The sequence below is a fragment of the Melanerpes formicivorus genome, unplaced genomic scaffold (genome assembly GCF_026170545.1).
Source record: "Melanerpes formicivorus ecotype bairdi unplaced genomic scaffold, bMelFor1.0.p_v2 SCAF_139, whole genome shotgun sequence".
Lineage (NCBI taxonomy): Eukaryota > Metazoa > Chordata > Aves > Piciformes > Picidae > Melanerpes > Melanerpes formicivorus.
The window spans coordinates 683,883-698,363 of NW_027142491.1; the positions used below are offsets into that span (position 1 = coordinate 683,883).

Here is a 14,481-nt window from a genome sequence, read left to right on the forward strand (position 1 = left end):
TCAGCACCCTAGGATGGATCTCATCCGGTCCCATGGACTTGTGGGGATCCAAGCGGCTGAGGAGAGCTCAAACTACCTGCTCCTGGATCACAGGGGGAACTATGCTGCTCCCTGGCTCCTTCTGCCAGCTCTGCAGGCCAGCTGTCTGGAAGATGTTCTGTCCTGCTAGTAAAAATTGAGGCAAAGAAGGTGTTAAGTACCTCTGCCTTTTCCTCATCCTTTGTTACAACGTTCCCCTCCATGTCAACCAAGGAGTGGAGGTTGTCCTTCCCCTTCCTCTTGCTATTAATGTATTTATAGAAGGACTTTTTGTTGTCCTTCACAGCAGAGGCCAGGCTAAGCTCCAAATGTGCTTTTGCCTCCCTAATTTTCTTCCTACATGATTTAGTAACATCCTTAAACATTCCGTGGGTTGCCTCCCCTCTCTTCCAAAGGTGATACACCCTCTTTTCTTCCCTTAGCTCTATTAAGAGTTCATTACCCATCCAGGCTGGCCGGCTGCCCCGGCGGCTCATCTTCCGGCACATTGGCACAGCCTGTCCCTGAGCCTTCAACAATTCTTCCTTGAAGCAGGCCCAGCCCTCCTGGACCCCTTTGTTTTTAAGGGCTTTATCCCAAGGAACCCTCTGAGTTAGTTCCTTGAGTAACCCGAAGTCTGCCCTCCGGCAGTCCAGAGTGGAGGTCTTCTTGCTGCCCCTCTTGGCTTGACCAAAACCGAGAATTCAATTATCTCGTGGTCACTGGACCCCAAACACCCTCCAACCACCACATCCCCACCAGCCCTTCCCTGTTGGTGAAGAGGAGGTCAAGCATAGCCTTGCCCCTGCTAGGCTCTTGCAGCACCAGGGATGAGAAGCTGTCCTCCATGCACTCTCAGAACCTCCCAGACTGCCTTCTCTCTGCTGTGTTGAGATCCCAGCAGATGTCAGGCAGGTTGAAGTCGCCCATGAGAACAAGGTCTGGTGATTGAGACAGCCTCTAGCTGCCTATAGAATGCTTCATCAACTTCTTCCTCCTGGTTGGGTGGTCTATAACAGACTCCAACCAGGATGTCTGCCCTGCCGGTCTTCCCTCTAATTCTCACCCACAGGCACTCAACCTGATGGTCCCTGATCTCTGTCTCAACAACAGAGTCTAACAACAGAGTCTAAAGCAACAGAGTCTAAAGCAACAGAGCTCCCAACACCAGAGCTTATAACAATGGAGTTTAGAACCAGTAGAGTTCCTAACAACAAAGTTTAAAACAAGAAAGTGTATAAGCAATAGTTTATAAGTTTATAACAACAGAGTCAACAACAACAGAGTTCATAACAAGAGAGTCTGAAACACTGGAGCTCAGAAGCAGAGGAAGGTGCAGGGAGCACTGTGTGAAGGGCTGGAGCCTGTGATGTTCTCCTCTGCTTCAAGGGCATGGGGTCTGCCAGCTGCTTCGGGCACTCCTGAGCAGTTCTCGGCTCCTTTCTCCCCAGAACTCAGACTGCTGCTGCTGGTGGTGCTGGCAGCCTTCTACACAGTGCTTCCCACCCTCTCAGCCTGGATAAGGATTACAGCAGGAGCAGCCCTGCAAGAGAGGATTTCCATGGCAGTCGTGGGGAGGGGAACTGAGGTCACCAAGGGCATTAGCAGCCTTGGCAAGAGGAACAGGGGACCTGGAGAATCAAAGCCCAGCAGAAGCATGGGAGGCTTGGCTGGAGGAGGAGTTGTGAGGGGCAAGGCTGAGAGCTGCAGAGCAACAGCTCCATGGAGTGGCTCTTCTCGGTGCTTAGCCCTGGACTGGGCTCCTGAGCCACAGCTGGCACAGATCCTGCCTGCAGCTCCACCTCTTTCACAAGGAGGATCTGCAGCTACTCTCAGGTCCCTGATGATGCCAGTTTTGGGGTCCAGCATGAGTTCTGGTCAGGGTCAGAGCCCTGCCATCCCCCCCTGCAGCCTTGCCCACACATTTGATTGTGCCACCACTGTGACTGCTGCTTCCTGTGGGATGCTCCACCCCAAAGATGCAAGTGGAGCAAACCACAGCAGACACCTCCCAGCTAATCTTGCTGGGGGTCCTGGCCCTTGCTGGGGCTTTACCTCTCCCTGCTTTGCTCTGGGGGATCCAAGTCGCCTGTGCTCCCCAGCTCCAGCTGAACTGGATTGGGACCAGCAGCTTCCATGGTTTCCTGCCATGAAAGGGGACAAATCAAGCTGGCTGCCTTGGCTCGGGGCAGAGAGAAACTCAAGAGCCAGGAACATCTCTGCCTGCTGCCCTCTGCTGCTGAGCCGTGGCAGCTTCCGCTGGCAGTGCAGCAGGGTGCAGAGCTCGCTGCCAGCCCCTGGGGAGGGTTAAAGGCACTGTCCTGGCAAAAGGACAATCATCATCTTGATGAGAAACGACTGACTGAGAACGCTCCCCGAGGGGGAAGCTCAGTGCTGACTCAAGGGGTTGAAGCGGGATCCAGGCCCTTAGGATCAGCTCCCTTGGAGTTCTGATGGTCTCCCAACATGTCAGGAGAAGCTGTGCTAGGAACAGGCAACCTGCCAGCCTGAGGGAGAGGCCCAGCCCCGGGCACCCAGCAGGCCTTACCTCTTCTTGCTGGCCTTCAGTCTTGGCACTCTCCTCCTTCTTCCTCCTCTCCGGCAGAAGGTCATCCAGCAGGCTGAGCTCCCGCTTGGAGAACCAGAAGTCCATCGCCTTCCGCACCAAGACCAGAGCCAAATCCTTCACAGACAGGAGGGGAGATAGGGTGAGGCCAGAGCTGAGCCTTCCACCTCGCTGCAGACATGGCCTGCTGAGCAGCAGCAGCTCTTACCAGCAGGGGGAAGATGAGGGCAGCAGGGGACATCTTGATGAGGCAGAGCAGGGTGAGGCAGAGGACCTGGATGAAGGTGAAGAGGTGCACCTTGCGCAGGGGGACGTGCCGCAGGTAGAGGAAGTCCGGCTGGTGCTTGCTTGGCATCAGAACCAGCAGCAAGCGCTTGAAGAACTGCAAAGGCACAGGCCAAGAGCTGCCAGCTTAGCACCGCAGAAGCTTCCTGGCCCTGCTGACACCTGGAGGCTCTTTGCAGGATGCCGCTTGAAAGCACAAGGCCTGGCAGCCGCTCTGGACGCTCCTCCTGGGGGCAGCAGCAGCCACTTTCCCTCCCCTCCAGCTACCAGCCGGCTTGCCCACGGGAGCTGCCACCGACCTGCCCTTCCTCCGTGCGGCTCTCTTCTCTGCCTTTCCTGGCCCACCGAATGCCCCTGCAAGCGCTGCCGGCAGCGGTGGAAGCTGCCTTCCCTGGGCACCGAGTTCCCCCATTTCCACCTGAGCAAACCCTGCCCTGCCCTAGCCCCTGACCCGAGCACGCTGAGGAACCGCTGCTCCCAGCCCCAGAGATCTCCTGGGCCCCCACCCACCTCTCCCTCACAGCAAAGGCTTTCCCTGCGCGCTCGCAGAGAGCCTCTGCCGCGGCCCCGCGTTGGCCTTGCTGCCGGGCAGAGGCGGCAGCAGGGAGCAGCCGTGCTGCAGGCTGCCGCTGAGGCACTACCTGGAGTCCTCGGAGCGACGACACACCCATGTAGAGGAAGATGCCGTAAAGCACAGGCATGGGGATGAGCTGCGGAGGAGAAGGCAACGGTCTGTGCCTGACGTGGCACTGGCAGGCTCAGCACCCTGCTCTGCGGGCACTGCCCGCAGCCGCCTGAACCCCCAGCAGGGCTGGCCCTGAAAGGCAGCTGGAAGCCAAAGCTCTGGGCGCCGCTCGCTCGCCTCCAGCGCACCCCAGTGGGGGCCGAAGGGCTGCAAAGCAAAGCCCAAGCTGCTTCCCGGCACAGGTCAAGCCCCAGGGTCGGGGGTCGCCTCCTCCTCCGCTCCACAGCTCCCGGGGGCTGGAGAGGCGCTGGGAGGTGTGTGTGTCAGTGCCACAAAGCCGGTGCCGGTCGGGGCTTGGCATTGCCCTCTCACCTTTAACACCGAGGTCAGGAAGACAGAGCAGCCCATGAGCACAAAGACCATCAAGCCAGTGACTCTCTGCTCTCGCACCCCCAGGAACCTGGGTTGCTCTCCTGGAGCTGAGCCGGCAGACTCCACCTTGAGGCTGTTCACGTGGGTGATGGACAGCACAGTGGCAGCCACAAACCAGGGCAGGCCCATCAGGGAGCACACCCCCAGCAGCACAGACACCACAAAGAGGTCCAGGTGGTAGCCACATCCTTTCTGCAAGGAAGGCAGCAAAAGAAGGAGCAGAGCAGCCCACAGCACAAGAGCAAGGGCAGCCTCAGCAGTCAGACTCTGCCCCTGCTTGAGCCGCTCCTGGCAGCACAGCAGAAGGCTTCCTTCCCGCGGCTGCCGCCACCACTTCACAAGCACAGCACGCTTCCCTCCTGCACCCAGCTCCATGTGCTGCTGCAGCAGAGCGCTCGTCTCAGCTGCCCTGGGCTTTGCTCCCTGGGGCACCACTGCTGCAGGAGAGCATCCTGCCACCCAGCCCGATGCTGGCTGCAGCCCAGGGCGGGGCGGGACGGGCTCATCTCTTGCAGCCTCTTACCTTCAGCTTGTGGTCCTTCCTGTTGACGATAGCAACCGTGATGTGCTGGTCCATGAAGATCAGGACGGTGCAGAGCAGAGCTGGGATGAGCGCAGCGAACACTGTCCACACGGGGTTGGGTCCTAGGGGGCTGATGAACCACCCGCGGTCGTCCCTGGTCAGCTGCAGCAAAGCACAGGCCTCAGCAGCAGCTCTCAGCCCAGACACTGCCCTGCCTTGCATTTTGCCTCTCCCCTCCTGAGGCACAGCATCTCCCAGCCTTGGCTTCAGGTCACCCTCTCTGGTGGGCTCCAGCAGTGCCGGCGGCCTCTCTGCAGGCACCTGCAGCTACTTCTCCTGGAGGTGCCCAGCTTTGGGGCTGCCTTCTCATTTCCAGAAAGAAAGCGTGCCTTGGAGGCACAGGAGGAGATGGGCAGAGCAGCAGCATGTCCTGCAGGCCCAGCCCCAGCCTGCCCTGCCATCCCCTCCCTTGCGGCAGCCCCAAGGGCTGAAGCCAGTTCCAAGCCAGGCAGCCTCATTACCTTGATCTCGCTGGGCACGTGGAGCTTGGGCGAGGGGATCCCAACCAGGTAGTCGGTCAGCACCATGGTGACCAGGGTGAGGAAAACAGCAAAGTCACTGATGAGGGAGCGCACCTAGGGGAGAAGAACAGAGCTGAGGGGGGCACTGCCAGCGGGGCCACACCGGGGCACGGAGAAGCTGGGGCCATCGACACCCCCAAGGCCGGGGCAGCAAATCCCCCCGCAGCGCCTGCAGCCTCCTCCCTTGCCGACATGCTGTGGCTGTGAGAGCTGGGCCCAGGCATGGGAAGAGCTGAATGAAGTGGGCAAGGGCTGCTGGAATTCAAGCCTTTAGCAGATCTATTGCCACTGCAGCCACGATGGCATAAGGCTCTGCAGCTCCCTTCCTGCCTCAGGGGGAGCAGCTGGGGCTTTGTCCAGGGCAGCTCTGCGTTTGAAACAACTTTGCCCCCGAGCAGGCAAGGCACGGGTTGGGGGGTGGGGGTAAACCAAAGCTAACTGTGGAAGACCCAATTTCCCCCCCCCAAAAGGGAAAACAGAGAACACAGAAGGGGCCCTGGGGTAGGGGGTAGGACAGGTGGGAAAGGCTGTGAGCCGTTTTCATCCACAGAAAGCAGCGGGGGGGGGGGGGGCCGGGGGGGGGGAATCCGAGGCGGTGCAGAGCTTCTCTTCCAGCTTGGCATTTCCCAGCTTGACCAAGTGGTGGTGGAGACTGCTTGGGGAAAGGAGGGTGGAGACTGTTGCTACTTTGGTGGTGAAGAAAGGGCTGCTCCTCAGGTTCTTCAGGAAGCTGGCCAGGGCAAAGGTGGAGAAGAGGAGGATGCAGCACCAGAAGAAGACATTAGGCACGTAGGGGCCATGGGGCCCACAGGCAGGGCCTCGGAACTCTCCCCGCAAGTGCCGGCACTCCTGGAGAGACAGAGAGTCGGGACACAGGCGGTGAAGGTGTGGCCAGGACACGCTGGGTAAGGAGGGGGTGAGGAGGATCTGGCAGCAGCACGCTTGGCAGCCCCTCCGCAGCGCAAGGGCTCTGCCTTGTGCACCGGGGGGATGCCCCCTGGCGGCGGCACGAGGAAGCAGTGGCTCGGGGCACTCACAGTCACGGTGAGGTTGTGCCAGGCGATGCCAGGCACGTCGAGCTTGCTGCTCTCCCAGAAACGCAGGGTTTCGAGGCTGGGCTGGGCTGGTGCCACACACTCGCAGCTGGCAGGAGAGAAGCCAGGAGAGGGGTAAGGAAAAGGCAAAGGAGAGGCAGCCCTGAGCTCCTGGCCAGAGGCAGCAGCCTTTAGCAGGGCAGCACTCACCTGGAGTTGGTGTAGCTGGCGAGGGCGCCGGGCGTGTGCACAGGGTAGGTGACTCGCAGCTGACTCAGCTTCTCCAGAGCCTCGTAGATGAAGATGAGGCAGATGAGGGAGGCGTAGGTCTCCTCGGTGAAGCGAGTGATGTAGCGCACCAGGGAGCTGGCGTCGGTCACCACCAGCACCAGGGAGAAGAAGGTGGTCCAGAGCCCGATGCACGCCCGCAGGGACAGGTAGGAGAGCGCCTGCTCCCTGGGGAACCAAAGCCAGGTGGGAAGGGGGAGAGGCCAGCAAGGGGCTGCCAGCTCTGCCTGCCCTGGGCAAACCTCAGAGCAGTTTAGGAGCGTGGCCAGGCTGGGGGCGGGGGGGAGGCAGTCTCCAGCAAGTGCCACAGACAGCCTCGGGGCTGCAGCCTGGGCTCTGGACCCGCGCGAGGAGAGGCCAAGGACTTAGCAGCAGTTGGGTTAAGGCCCTGGGGGCTAGTGGAGGTCAGGCGCCGGCTGTGGGAGGTGCTGTGGTCTCACCTCACTCTCATGCCCGAACACCAGCGCTGGCTGGGTTTGTGCCCAGTCACCTGCTGCCAACCCACCCCCACGACTCCCCGTCTCCGCCCTCCAGAGCCCCTGCACCACCACCTAGTAAAGCAGCAGCAGCCTGCAACAGCTCTGACACCGGAGACAACTGAGACCTCACAAGTGCCACCCGGAACAGCACGGCCCAAGCATCTTTTCCTCCTCCCTGTCTCCTGCTGCAGCCTCTGCCAGCCCCTGGCTGTGGCAGCCAGCCTTACTTGCAGAAGTGGTAGATGATCTTCTCAAAGACAAGGATGGGTCCGGTGCTGCCGAGGATGGTGAGAGGCTGCCCAGCAAAGAGGCAATAGACCACGCCGCACAGGCAGGCACCCATCAGGGACTCCATGGCACTCTGCCCGGGGGAGAGAGGCAGCAGGCACTAAGCAGATCATGCAGGGCAAGCCCACACCCCCCAGCAAAGCCAAGTGAGCGCAGCAGGGACTTGTGCCCGAGGGTGGGCCCTCCCTCTGCCCTGCCAGCCAGCAGAGAGAGCTGCTCACCATGCAGCCCTCGGTCGCCTCCCCCAGCAGGCCGCCGAAGGTGATGACAGGGGACATGCCGGCGCAGTAGAGGAAGAGGACGGACGCCAGGCACTGCAGGCTGAAGGCGTCCCGAAAGTCGCTCCAGAACCAGGGCACTTTGCGCTTCACGTCCTGGATGAAACCTCCGCAGAACCTGGAGGCAAGAAGGGAGGCTGAGTGTGCTGCGGGAGGGGCTGTGGAGCTCTCTGCTGCACAAGGGCAGCCACAAGCTCAGAGCGACTTGCAGGGCTGCAAAGCAGAAGTCTGCTGGAGCCTGCTTTATACCCAGGAGAAAGGGAGGCAGGCAGGAGAGCTCCTGCAGCACAAGCAGGCCTCGGCCCAGAGCCCCTCCCCTCTGCCCCTCAGCAGCAGCAGTGCTCTCCCTGGGGGTCTCTACCCCTCTGCCCCCACCCCAAATCCAGCAAAGCAGGGGCGATGCCGCTGCGCCTGAGCCCAGCCGCCCACCTCTCCCCCTGCCGGGCCCAGGGCACCGAGGTGGTGCTGTGCAGCCCCTGCCTGAAGCAGCTAAGGCCAGAGCCCTGCCGGAAGGGCAGCTGCAGCCTCAGTTTCCAAGGCCAGCAGAACCAAGGCCAGCCAGGGGAAGCTCAGATCACCTTCCTGTCCACTCCAGCTCCGGCCCAGTGTGTCTCGCCGGCTCGCTCGGCGCAGCACTGCCACCCGCAGCTCCTGGCACCTTCCTTTTCTCCTGGGGAAATGGGAGCAAGGTACAGATGCCCACCTGTCACCGTTCCTCCTGCTCTGGCTCTGGGACTGGCAGAGGGGCACCTGGAGAGCCTGGCCCCCTCAGCACATCCCCAGCCGCGCTGCCGTGCTGCCCCTGCCCCTCCCGCCTCCCGCCCTGCGGCACCCACCTGGGGAGGGACCTTTTCCGGGGGCTTGATTCGGATGGAGGGATCCCACTGGCCTGCTGGCAAGACCTTCACCTGCTCCAGGAACTCTGCCAGGCCAGCCAGCAGGTCCCCTGGCTTCCTGCCTTTATAGGCAACTTCTTGGAAGACCTGCCAGCAGGAGGCAAGCTGCTGAGAGGACAGCCCGCCTTGGATGCCCTCTCCAGGGCAATCAGCTCCTGCCTAAATGCAGGAGAATCTTCCCCATCGTTCCTGCTGGGGGCAGGCAGCATTCCCCCACAGCAAACACCTGCCCACTCTGGGAGGTGCAATGGTCTCCTGCACGAGGTCCCCATCCCCAGGGGCACCCCACGGCCTTTAGCCTAAAGCCAGAGGTGACCCAGAGCTCCCTTATCTGCTGGTACCTCATCAGTCATCAGAGTAGCCATGGCCCTGCCGACCTCGTGGTACTGCTGGGCTTTTCCTGCTGGCCCCAGCAAAACAAACAGGAACCTGGGCAAGAAAAGCAACATGAGGCAGGAGAAGGTGTCCTTGCTCAAAGAGCACCCAAGGAAAGCCCCAGGAGCTGCCAGACCAGAGTCTGGCTCCAGCGGGGACACACAGGCAGCGACTCCCAAATTCATCAGAATTGATCCCACACTCAGTCTGGGCCAAGGGCCATTCAGATGGGCTGGTGGCTACCAAAGCTCCAGCAGGGAAGGGAGACACAAAGGCAAGGAGATGGGGGGAAGGGGGGGGCTTGTTCCCTTGGCAGCCCCACTGGTGCGTGGAGTTGGATGCCGTGGCGTGGGGCTCTCGGGAAAGCAAAGCTGTGTGCTTCTCACTCAGACCTGGTTGGGATGGGCACTTGGGTCAGCCCCGGGAGCAGCACAGCCTGGGCCAGGCGGACAAAGGCCAGCAGGGGCTGCTGAAGGGCCCCCAGCTCCCCTACGAGCAGGCTGCAGGCTTCGGCCCCGCTGGGAATCCTCTTCAGCAAGCGCAGCTCCTCCTGGGCACAAGAAGCAATCCTCAGGCAGCTGCCCCGAGAGCAAAGCCCTCGACGCTCTGCAGCCCTCCCTGGGGCCACCTGGCCAGAGCCAATCTGGCCCTGAAGGCAGAAGAAAGCTGCAGGGCTCTCACCTTGCCTAGAGCCATTGTGGAGCTCTCCTGCTTCCTCTCTCCTTCAGCCACAGCAGCGTCTGCAGAAGGCTGAGGGCTGAGCGCTGACACTGGCAGGGGAACAAAGGCACTTGGAGAGGTGGGCAGGTTGCCAGGGCTCTGCCAGGGTGAGCCTGCTGGGACCCAAGCCCTGCAGAAGCCTTCAGCAGCTGTCAGAGCCCTGGAGAACAGCTCACCTCGGGCCACAGCCCTGGCCAGGAAGCTCTTCCTCTCCTTGCTCTGATGCTGCAGCAGAAGCACTTCTCGCACTCTCGCCCGTGCCTGCTCATCAAGCCCTGAGCTCTGTCCCTGCTGGTGCAGGATGGCATCTGGGGGGGCAGAGGGAAAGAAGCCATCAGAGCAGACACCCCCAGTCCCAGCCCTGTTTCGACGAGCGACCTGCCAAGCCCTGACTCCTGCTTCTCTTTGGCTGGAGAATGCTCTGCAGTCGCTTCTCTAACCCCACACATTGCTTCCAAGAGGAGCCCACCCTGCAGGCAAAGCCCAGTGCCAGGGTTGGGCACCCAGCCTCTGCTTAAACCCACAGCAGGACTCCTGGGTAGGAGCCTGCCATTGGGGCAGGGTTTGACTGGGGAGGGAAGGGCACCAGAGGCAGCTGAGTTGGGCTGTTGCCAGAGGGACACAGAATGCAGGCTACCTGCAATCTCTTCCATGCTGTTGGCACCGATGTCCAGCAGCACTGTGCCGCTGCTGATCAAGCTCCTCAGCTCCAAGAGGCTGGGCAGGGAGAGTGTGGCCACGTAGGGCTTGCTCCAGCATTCACTGCCATCTTCCAGGTCCTCCTCAAACTTGAACCACCTGCAGACACAGGATGTGATCAGCCCCAGGGATGGGAAAAGTGCCCCCAGCTTTGGCAGCCCTTGGAGAGAGCTGTGGGGTAGCAAGAGAAGAAGGCTCCTGGCAGCAGCAGCTGCAGCAGCAGCAGCAGCAGCAGCAGCTGTGAGAGCTTTGCTTCCCTCAGGGAGGAAAGAAGAGCTCTGAGCGCTGCTGGCCCAGGGCTCCTCTGGCACCGCTGCCAGCAGCAGGGCTTTACCTTGCTGCATCCTTCCACTCAGCAGCTTCACCCTCTGCCACGCAGAGCTCAGCCATCTGGCAGAAGAGTTTGTGGGGAGCATGCTGCTCGTCCTCCTGGCTCCCAAGGATGGCCTGCACCCGCTGGGCTGGGCTGGCTGGGGGCAGAAGACAAAGCTCTGTGCTCTCAGCCTGCCTGAACCAGCTCTGTCCTGCTCTCATGCCAAGGGACCACCAGCTCAGCACCAGCTCAGCCACAGATGCTGGGCTGGCTCCTCTCCCCTGGACTCCTCCTCTGCCCAGGCTTGCACAGAGCCATGGAGCAGGAGCAGCATCTGCTCCACCTCTGACTCAGGGTGGGCAGCCTCCCTTCCCTTCCCTTCCCCACAGGGCCATTTTTAAGGCCAGGATGCCTCCCAGGAAGAGGAGCCTCAGTCCATGATGCATGGCACTGCCTTGCCAGCCCCTCCTGAGCAAAGCCTGGCGAAGGGAGGCCTTGCTAAACGCTGCCGTTTCCCTCGGGAGGGCAGCAAGCCACACAAGCCAGGCACAGGGAGCTGCTTGCAGAAGCCCCCAGGTGCACACAGCCCAAGGAGCTCAGGGAACAGCCTGGGGGCACTCACCCTGCCTGCCACAGCTGGGGGATCGGCTTCTCATCACCCGCCTCCTCCCCACGTCCCGGGCACGGTGGCCTGCAAGAGAAGAGTCACTTGCAGAGCTCTTGATGCTGCAGAGATGGGGGAGGCAGTGCCACTGTTCAGCCAGAGCAGCCCTGCCCAGGAGGAAGCACCACCTTGGTGCCTTGGGAGAAGGCACTGGGCTGCTGGCTCCTCTGCCAGGCTCTCTCTGCAGCCTTACTTTGCAACTGATGCTCAGAGTGGAAGCTGGCAGTGCTGCTCCATTTGCCCTGGTCAATCACCGCCTCTTCGTCGTATTCCTGCTCAGCAAGGAGAAGAGGGGCAAAGCTCTCTAGAGGTCCTTTACCTCCTCCACCCCTGTGGCCACACAAGTCCCCCAGGGTCACATTTCTGCATGCCCCCTCCTCCAGGAAAACCCAAACCCGTGGAGTGAAGGAAGGCTGCCAAAGCCCTTTAAGGTTCCCGAGTGCAAGCAGAAGCCAGCTGCCAGGCCCACTAAACTGTGTCCTGAAGCACCCCATCTACAGCTTCCTGAACAGCTGCAGGGATGGCAACTCCACCAGCTCCCTGGGCAGCCTGTTCCAGTGCCTGACCTCTCGGGAGAGAAGTTTTCCTCGTGCCCAATCTACACCTCCCCTGGCACCACTGAAGCCCATTCCCTCCCATCCTGTCACTAGTTGCTGGGGAGAGGAGACCAACACCAGCCTCACTCCAGCCTCCTCCCAGGGAGCTGGAGAGAGGTTTGTAGGAGCTTTGGCTTGCAGGAGGTTTTCCTTCCCATCCCCTCCTTGCTCTGAGCAGCGAGGCCGAAGCAGAGCAGGGCAAAGCATCTCCTCCTGCCCATGCCTCTGCCCCCTGGGGAAATGCCTCTGGGCTGTGGGGGAGAGTTTTGCCCTGTCTGGGGGGGATGCTGGGCCCCTGGGCAGAGCCCCAGCCACGCTACCAGTAACTCCTTCAGGGAGGCCATTTGGTATCCTCCGTTCTCGTCCATCCTCGCCTCGCTGGCTGCCTTGGCAGAGAATTGCACCTTGAGAGCAACCAAGGGGCAGATTCCCCCAGCACACCAGAGCAGGCCTCACGGAGAGGAGCTGAAGCTCAAGTGGCTGCCAGGGAGCACCAACACCGTGGAGACAGAGATGCCCCATGGTGACCTCATAATCTGGGCAGTGGGAGTCCTAAGGGCCTGGTTTGCCTTTGTTCCATAGGGGCTGAGATCTGCTGCCAGGGAGCAGGGAGGGGCTGGGAGGGCAAGAGGAGAGCTGCTGCCTGCCCCCCAGCACCAAGGGCTTCCCACAGGGCAGGGTGGCTGGGGCAGGGCCAGGACCTGTGCCCACACAGCGCTGCCAGCCTGGCCTGAGTGCGGCTGCCCAGGCAGCCGGGCCAGGGGCAGAGCCTGGCACAGCCTGTGGGGCCGTGTGGGCATGTGCTGGGCTGGCACTGCTGCCCCTGGTGCCCTAGGGAGACACTGAGGGCACACAGACTGCACAGGCAGCGTTTCCTACAGGAAAACTCCAACTGAGCCACACAAATCCACAACTCTCAACCCTTCTTCTTTCCCCTGTCACAGGGGCAGCACCCAGTGCCATGGGGCAGCACCCAGCCATGGGGCAGCACCCAGAGCCATGGGGCAGCACCCAGTGCCATGGGGCAGCACCCAGCCATGGGGCAGCACCCAGTGCCATGGGGCAGCAATCAGCTGTGGGGCAGCACCCAGCCCCACGTGAGGCAGCACTTGGTGCTGGGGCAGCAGCTGACAGGGCAGGATGGCACTGCCATGGTGTCTGGGCTCCATGGGCACTGGGGCAGGCTCTAAAGGCTCTCAAATGCCTTTCACAGTGGTTAAAGAAAGCAAATCTCTCTGGGACGTTGCCTTCGCTCCTCGCAGCTTGTCTGACTCTGTCACTTCCAGTGGGAAGTGTGCTGGGGGGCAGCTAAAGCTGGGGTTTGCCATAAGCCCCAGGGCTCTGACCCTTCCCCCCAGAGGAGAAGCATAGAATCAATAAGGTTGGAAGAGACCTCAAGGAGCATCAAGACCAAGCTGTCACCCAGCACCTCATGACAACTAAACCGTGGCTCCAAGTGGCACATCCAAGCCTTGTTTGAACAGCTCCAGGGATGGGGACTCCACCACCCCCCTGGGCAGCACATCCCCAGGGCCAATCTCTCTGGCTGGGAAGAATTTCTCCCTAACATCCAGCCTGAACCTCCCCTGGCACAGCTTGAGACTGTGTCCTCTTGTTCTGGTGCTGGGGGCCTGGGAGCAGAGCCCAACCCCCACCTTGCCACAGCCTCCCTGCAGGGAGTTGGAGAGAGCAAGAAGGCCTCCCCTGAGCCTCCTCTTCTCCAGGCTAAGCAACCCCAGCTCCCTCAGCCTCTCCTCACAGGGCTGTGCCCCAGACCCCTCCCCAGCTTTCTTGCCCTTCTCTGGACACCTTCCAGCAGCTCAACCTCTTTCCTGACCTGAGGAGCCCAGAGCTGGACACAGGACTCCAGGTGCGGCCTCAGCAGTGCTGAGCACAGGGCACAAGGACTTCCCTGCTCCTGCTGGCCACACTATTTTCAGGCACAAAACTGCACAGGGAAAATGTTGTCTGGCCCTGAAGGCCACAGCTAAGGCCTGGTCTGGCCCTGAAGGGCACAGCCAAGCCTGGAACCATCCTCCCCCCACAGCAGAGAAGGAAGCTGCCTGCATCCAGGGAGAAGAGAGGGAAGGGAAGAGGCAAGAGCTGGGCTGGCTGCCAGCTGAAATAGAGGCAGAGAACAGAGTGATGGGAATGAAATACCCAAAGGTTACAAAGATCCTGTTCACACCTGGACCCCTCTGCACCTCCTGGAGCTCCTCTCTGTCCTTTGCTCAAGGCTTAAGCCTCAGCCCATGACACAGCAGCGATGGTGCTGAGGCACATGGGGCAGTGCTGGGCCATGCTTGGACTTGATTTGAAAGGTTTATTGGCACCCCACCCGCTCCTCTGAGTCCATGACACAGATCCTTCCCCCACACAGAGGCACAGACACAGCTCTGCGTGCTCCACGCACAGCTCCCCTGCCCCTCACGCACACACAGAGGCCAAAGGACTCCCAGAGCTCTGCATGGACACACAGAGCCTCCCACGCCTCAGGCAGCCCTGCAGCCTGCGTGCCAAGATGCTGCCCTGCACCCACCCAGCCTCACCATCAGACCCCCCACATCTCCTGCCCCACTCCTGCTGCCCAGGGGCAGCCCCGAGCCTGTGTGTGTGCTCCCTGGCTGAGGCTGCACACCCAGGAGGGCAGAGGCTGCACACCCAGGAGGGCAGAGGCTGCCACATCGTGGGGGAGAGCTCAGATCATAACCAACTGGGTGGCTCCCTAGAGAGAGCAGAGTGGGGCTGTGATCAGTGGCAG

General features: G+C 61.2%; 1 protein-coding gene across 4 annotated transcripts; it reads right to left on the bottom strand.

Annotated features, from left to right (window-relative positions):
- Positions 1-333: 333 nt before the first annotated feature.
- Positions 334-12,591, bottom strand: LOC137456825 (electroneutral sodium bicarbonate exchanger 1-like). 4 transcript variants are annotated; one of them, XM_068168467.1, is made up of 24 exons: positions 12,041-12,591; positions 11,318-11,396; positions 11,083-11,151; positions 10,482-10,617; positions 10,086-10,246; positions 9,625-9,756; positions 9,410-9,498; positions 9,121-9,278; positions 8,695-8,782; positions 8,294-8,440; positions 8,036-8,127; positions 7,401-7,575; positions 7,119-7,252; positions 6,335-6,580; positions 6,128-6,233; positions 5,778-5,939; positions 5,031-5,144; positions 4,510-4,671; positions 3,927-4,178; positions 3,511-3,579; positions 2,793-2,966; positions 2,567-2,701; positions 2,074-2,162; positions 341-1,561 (listed from the first exon to the last, which is right to left on the bottom strand). In XM_068168467.1, exons 1-24 carry the CDS (start codon positions 12,086-12,088, stop codon positions 1,507-1,509), a joined length of 3,072 nt encoding a protein of 1,023 aa, XP_068024568.1. In that variant the 5' UTR covers positions 12,089-12,591; the 3' UTR covers positions 341-1,506. The 4 variants fall into 4 exon arrangements, with proteins under 4 accessions (XP_068024567.1, XP_068024569.1, XP_068024568.1 ...); XM_068168465.1 differs by having other exon boundaries at positions 11,318-12,094; XM_068168466.1 differs by lacking the exon at positions 2,074-2,162 and having other exon boundaries at positions 334-1,561; positions 11,318-12,094.
- Between the last annotated feature and the right edge of the window lie 1,890 nt (positions 12,592-14,481).

Coding starts and splice junctions, on each gene's coding strand:
- LOC137456825 (XM_068168465.1), bottom strand. CDS start 11,618: ATGGGGTGCTTCAGGACACAGTTTAGTGGGCCTGGCAGCTGGCTTCTG. Junction 4,179..4,509: donor GGAAGGACCACAAGCTGAAG/GTAAGAGGCTGC, acceptor CCTTCCTTGCAG/AAAGGATGTGGCTACCACCT. Junction 2,967..3,510: donor CGTCGCTCCGAGGACTCCAG/GTAGTGCCTCAG, acceptor GTGCCTTTGCAG/TTCTTCAAGCGCTTGCTGCT.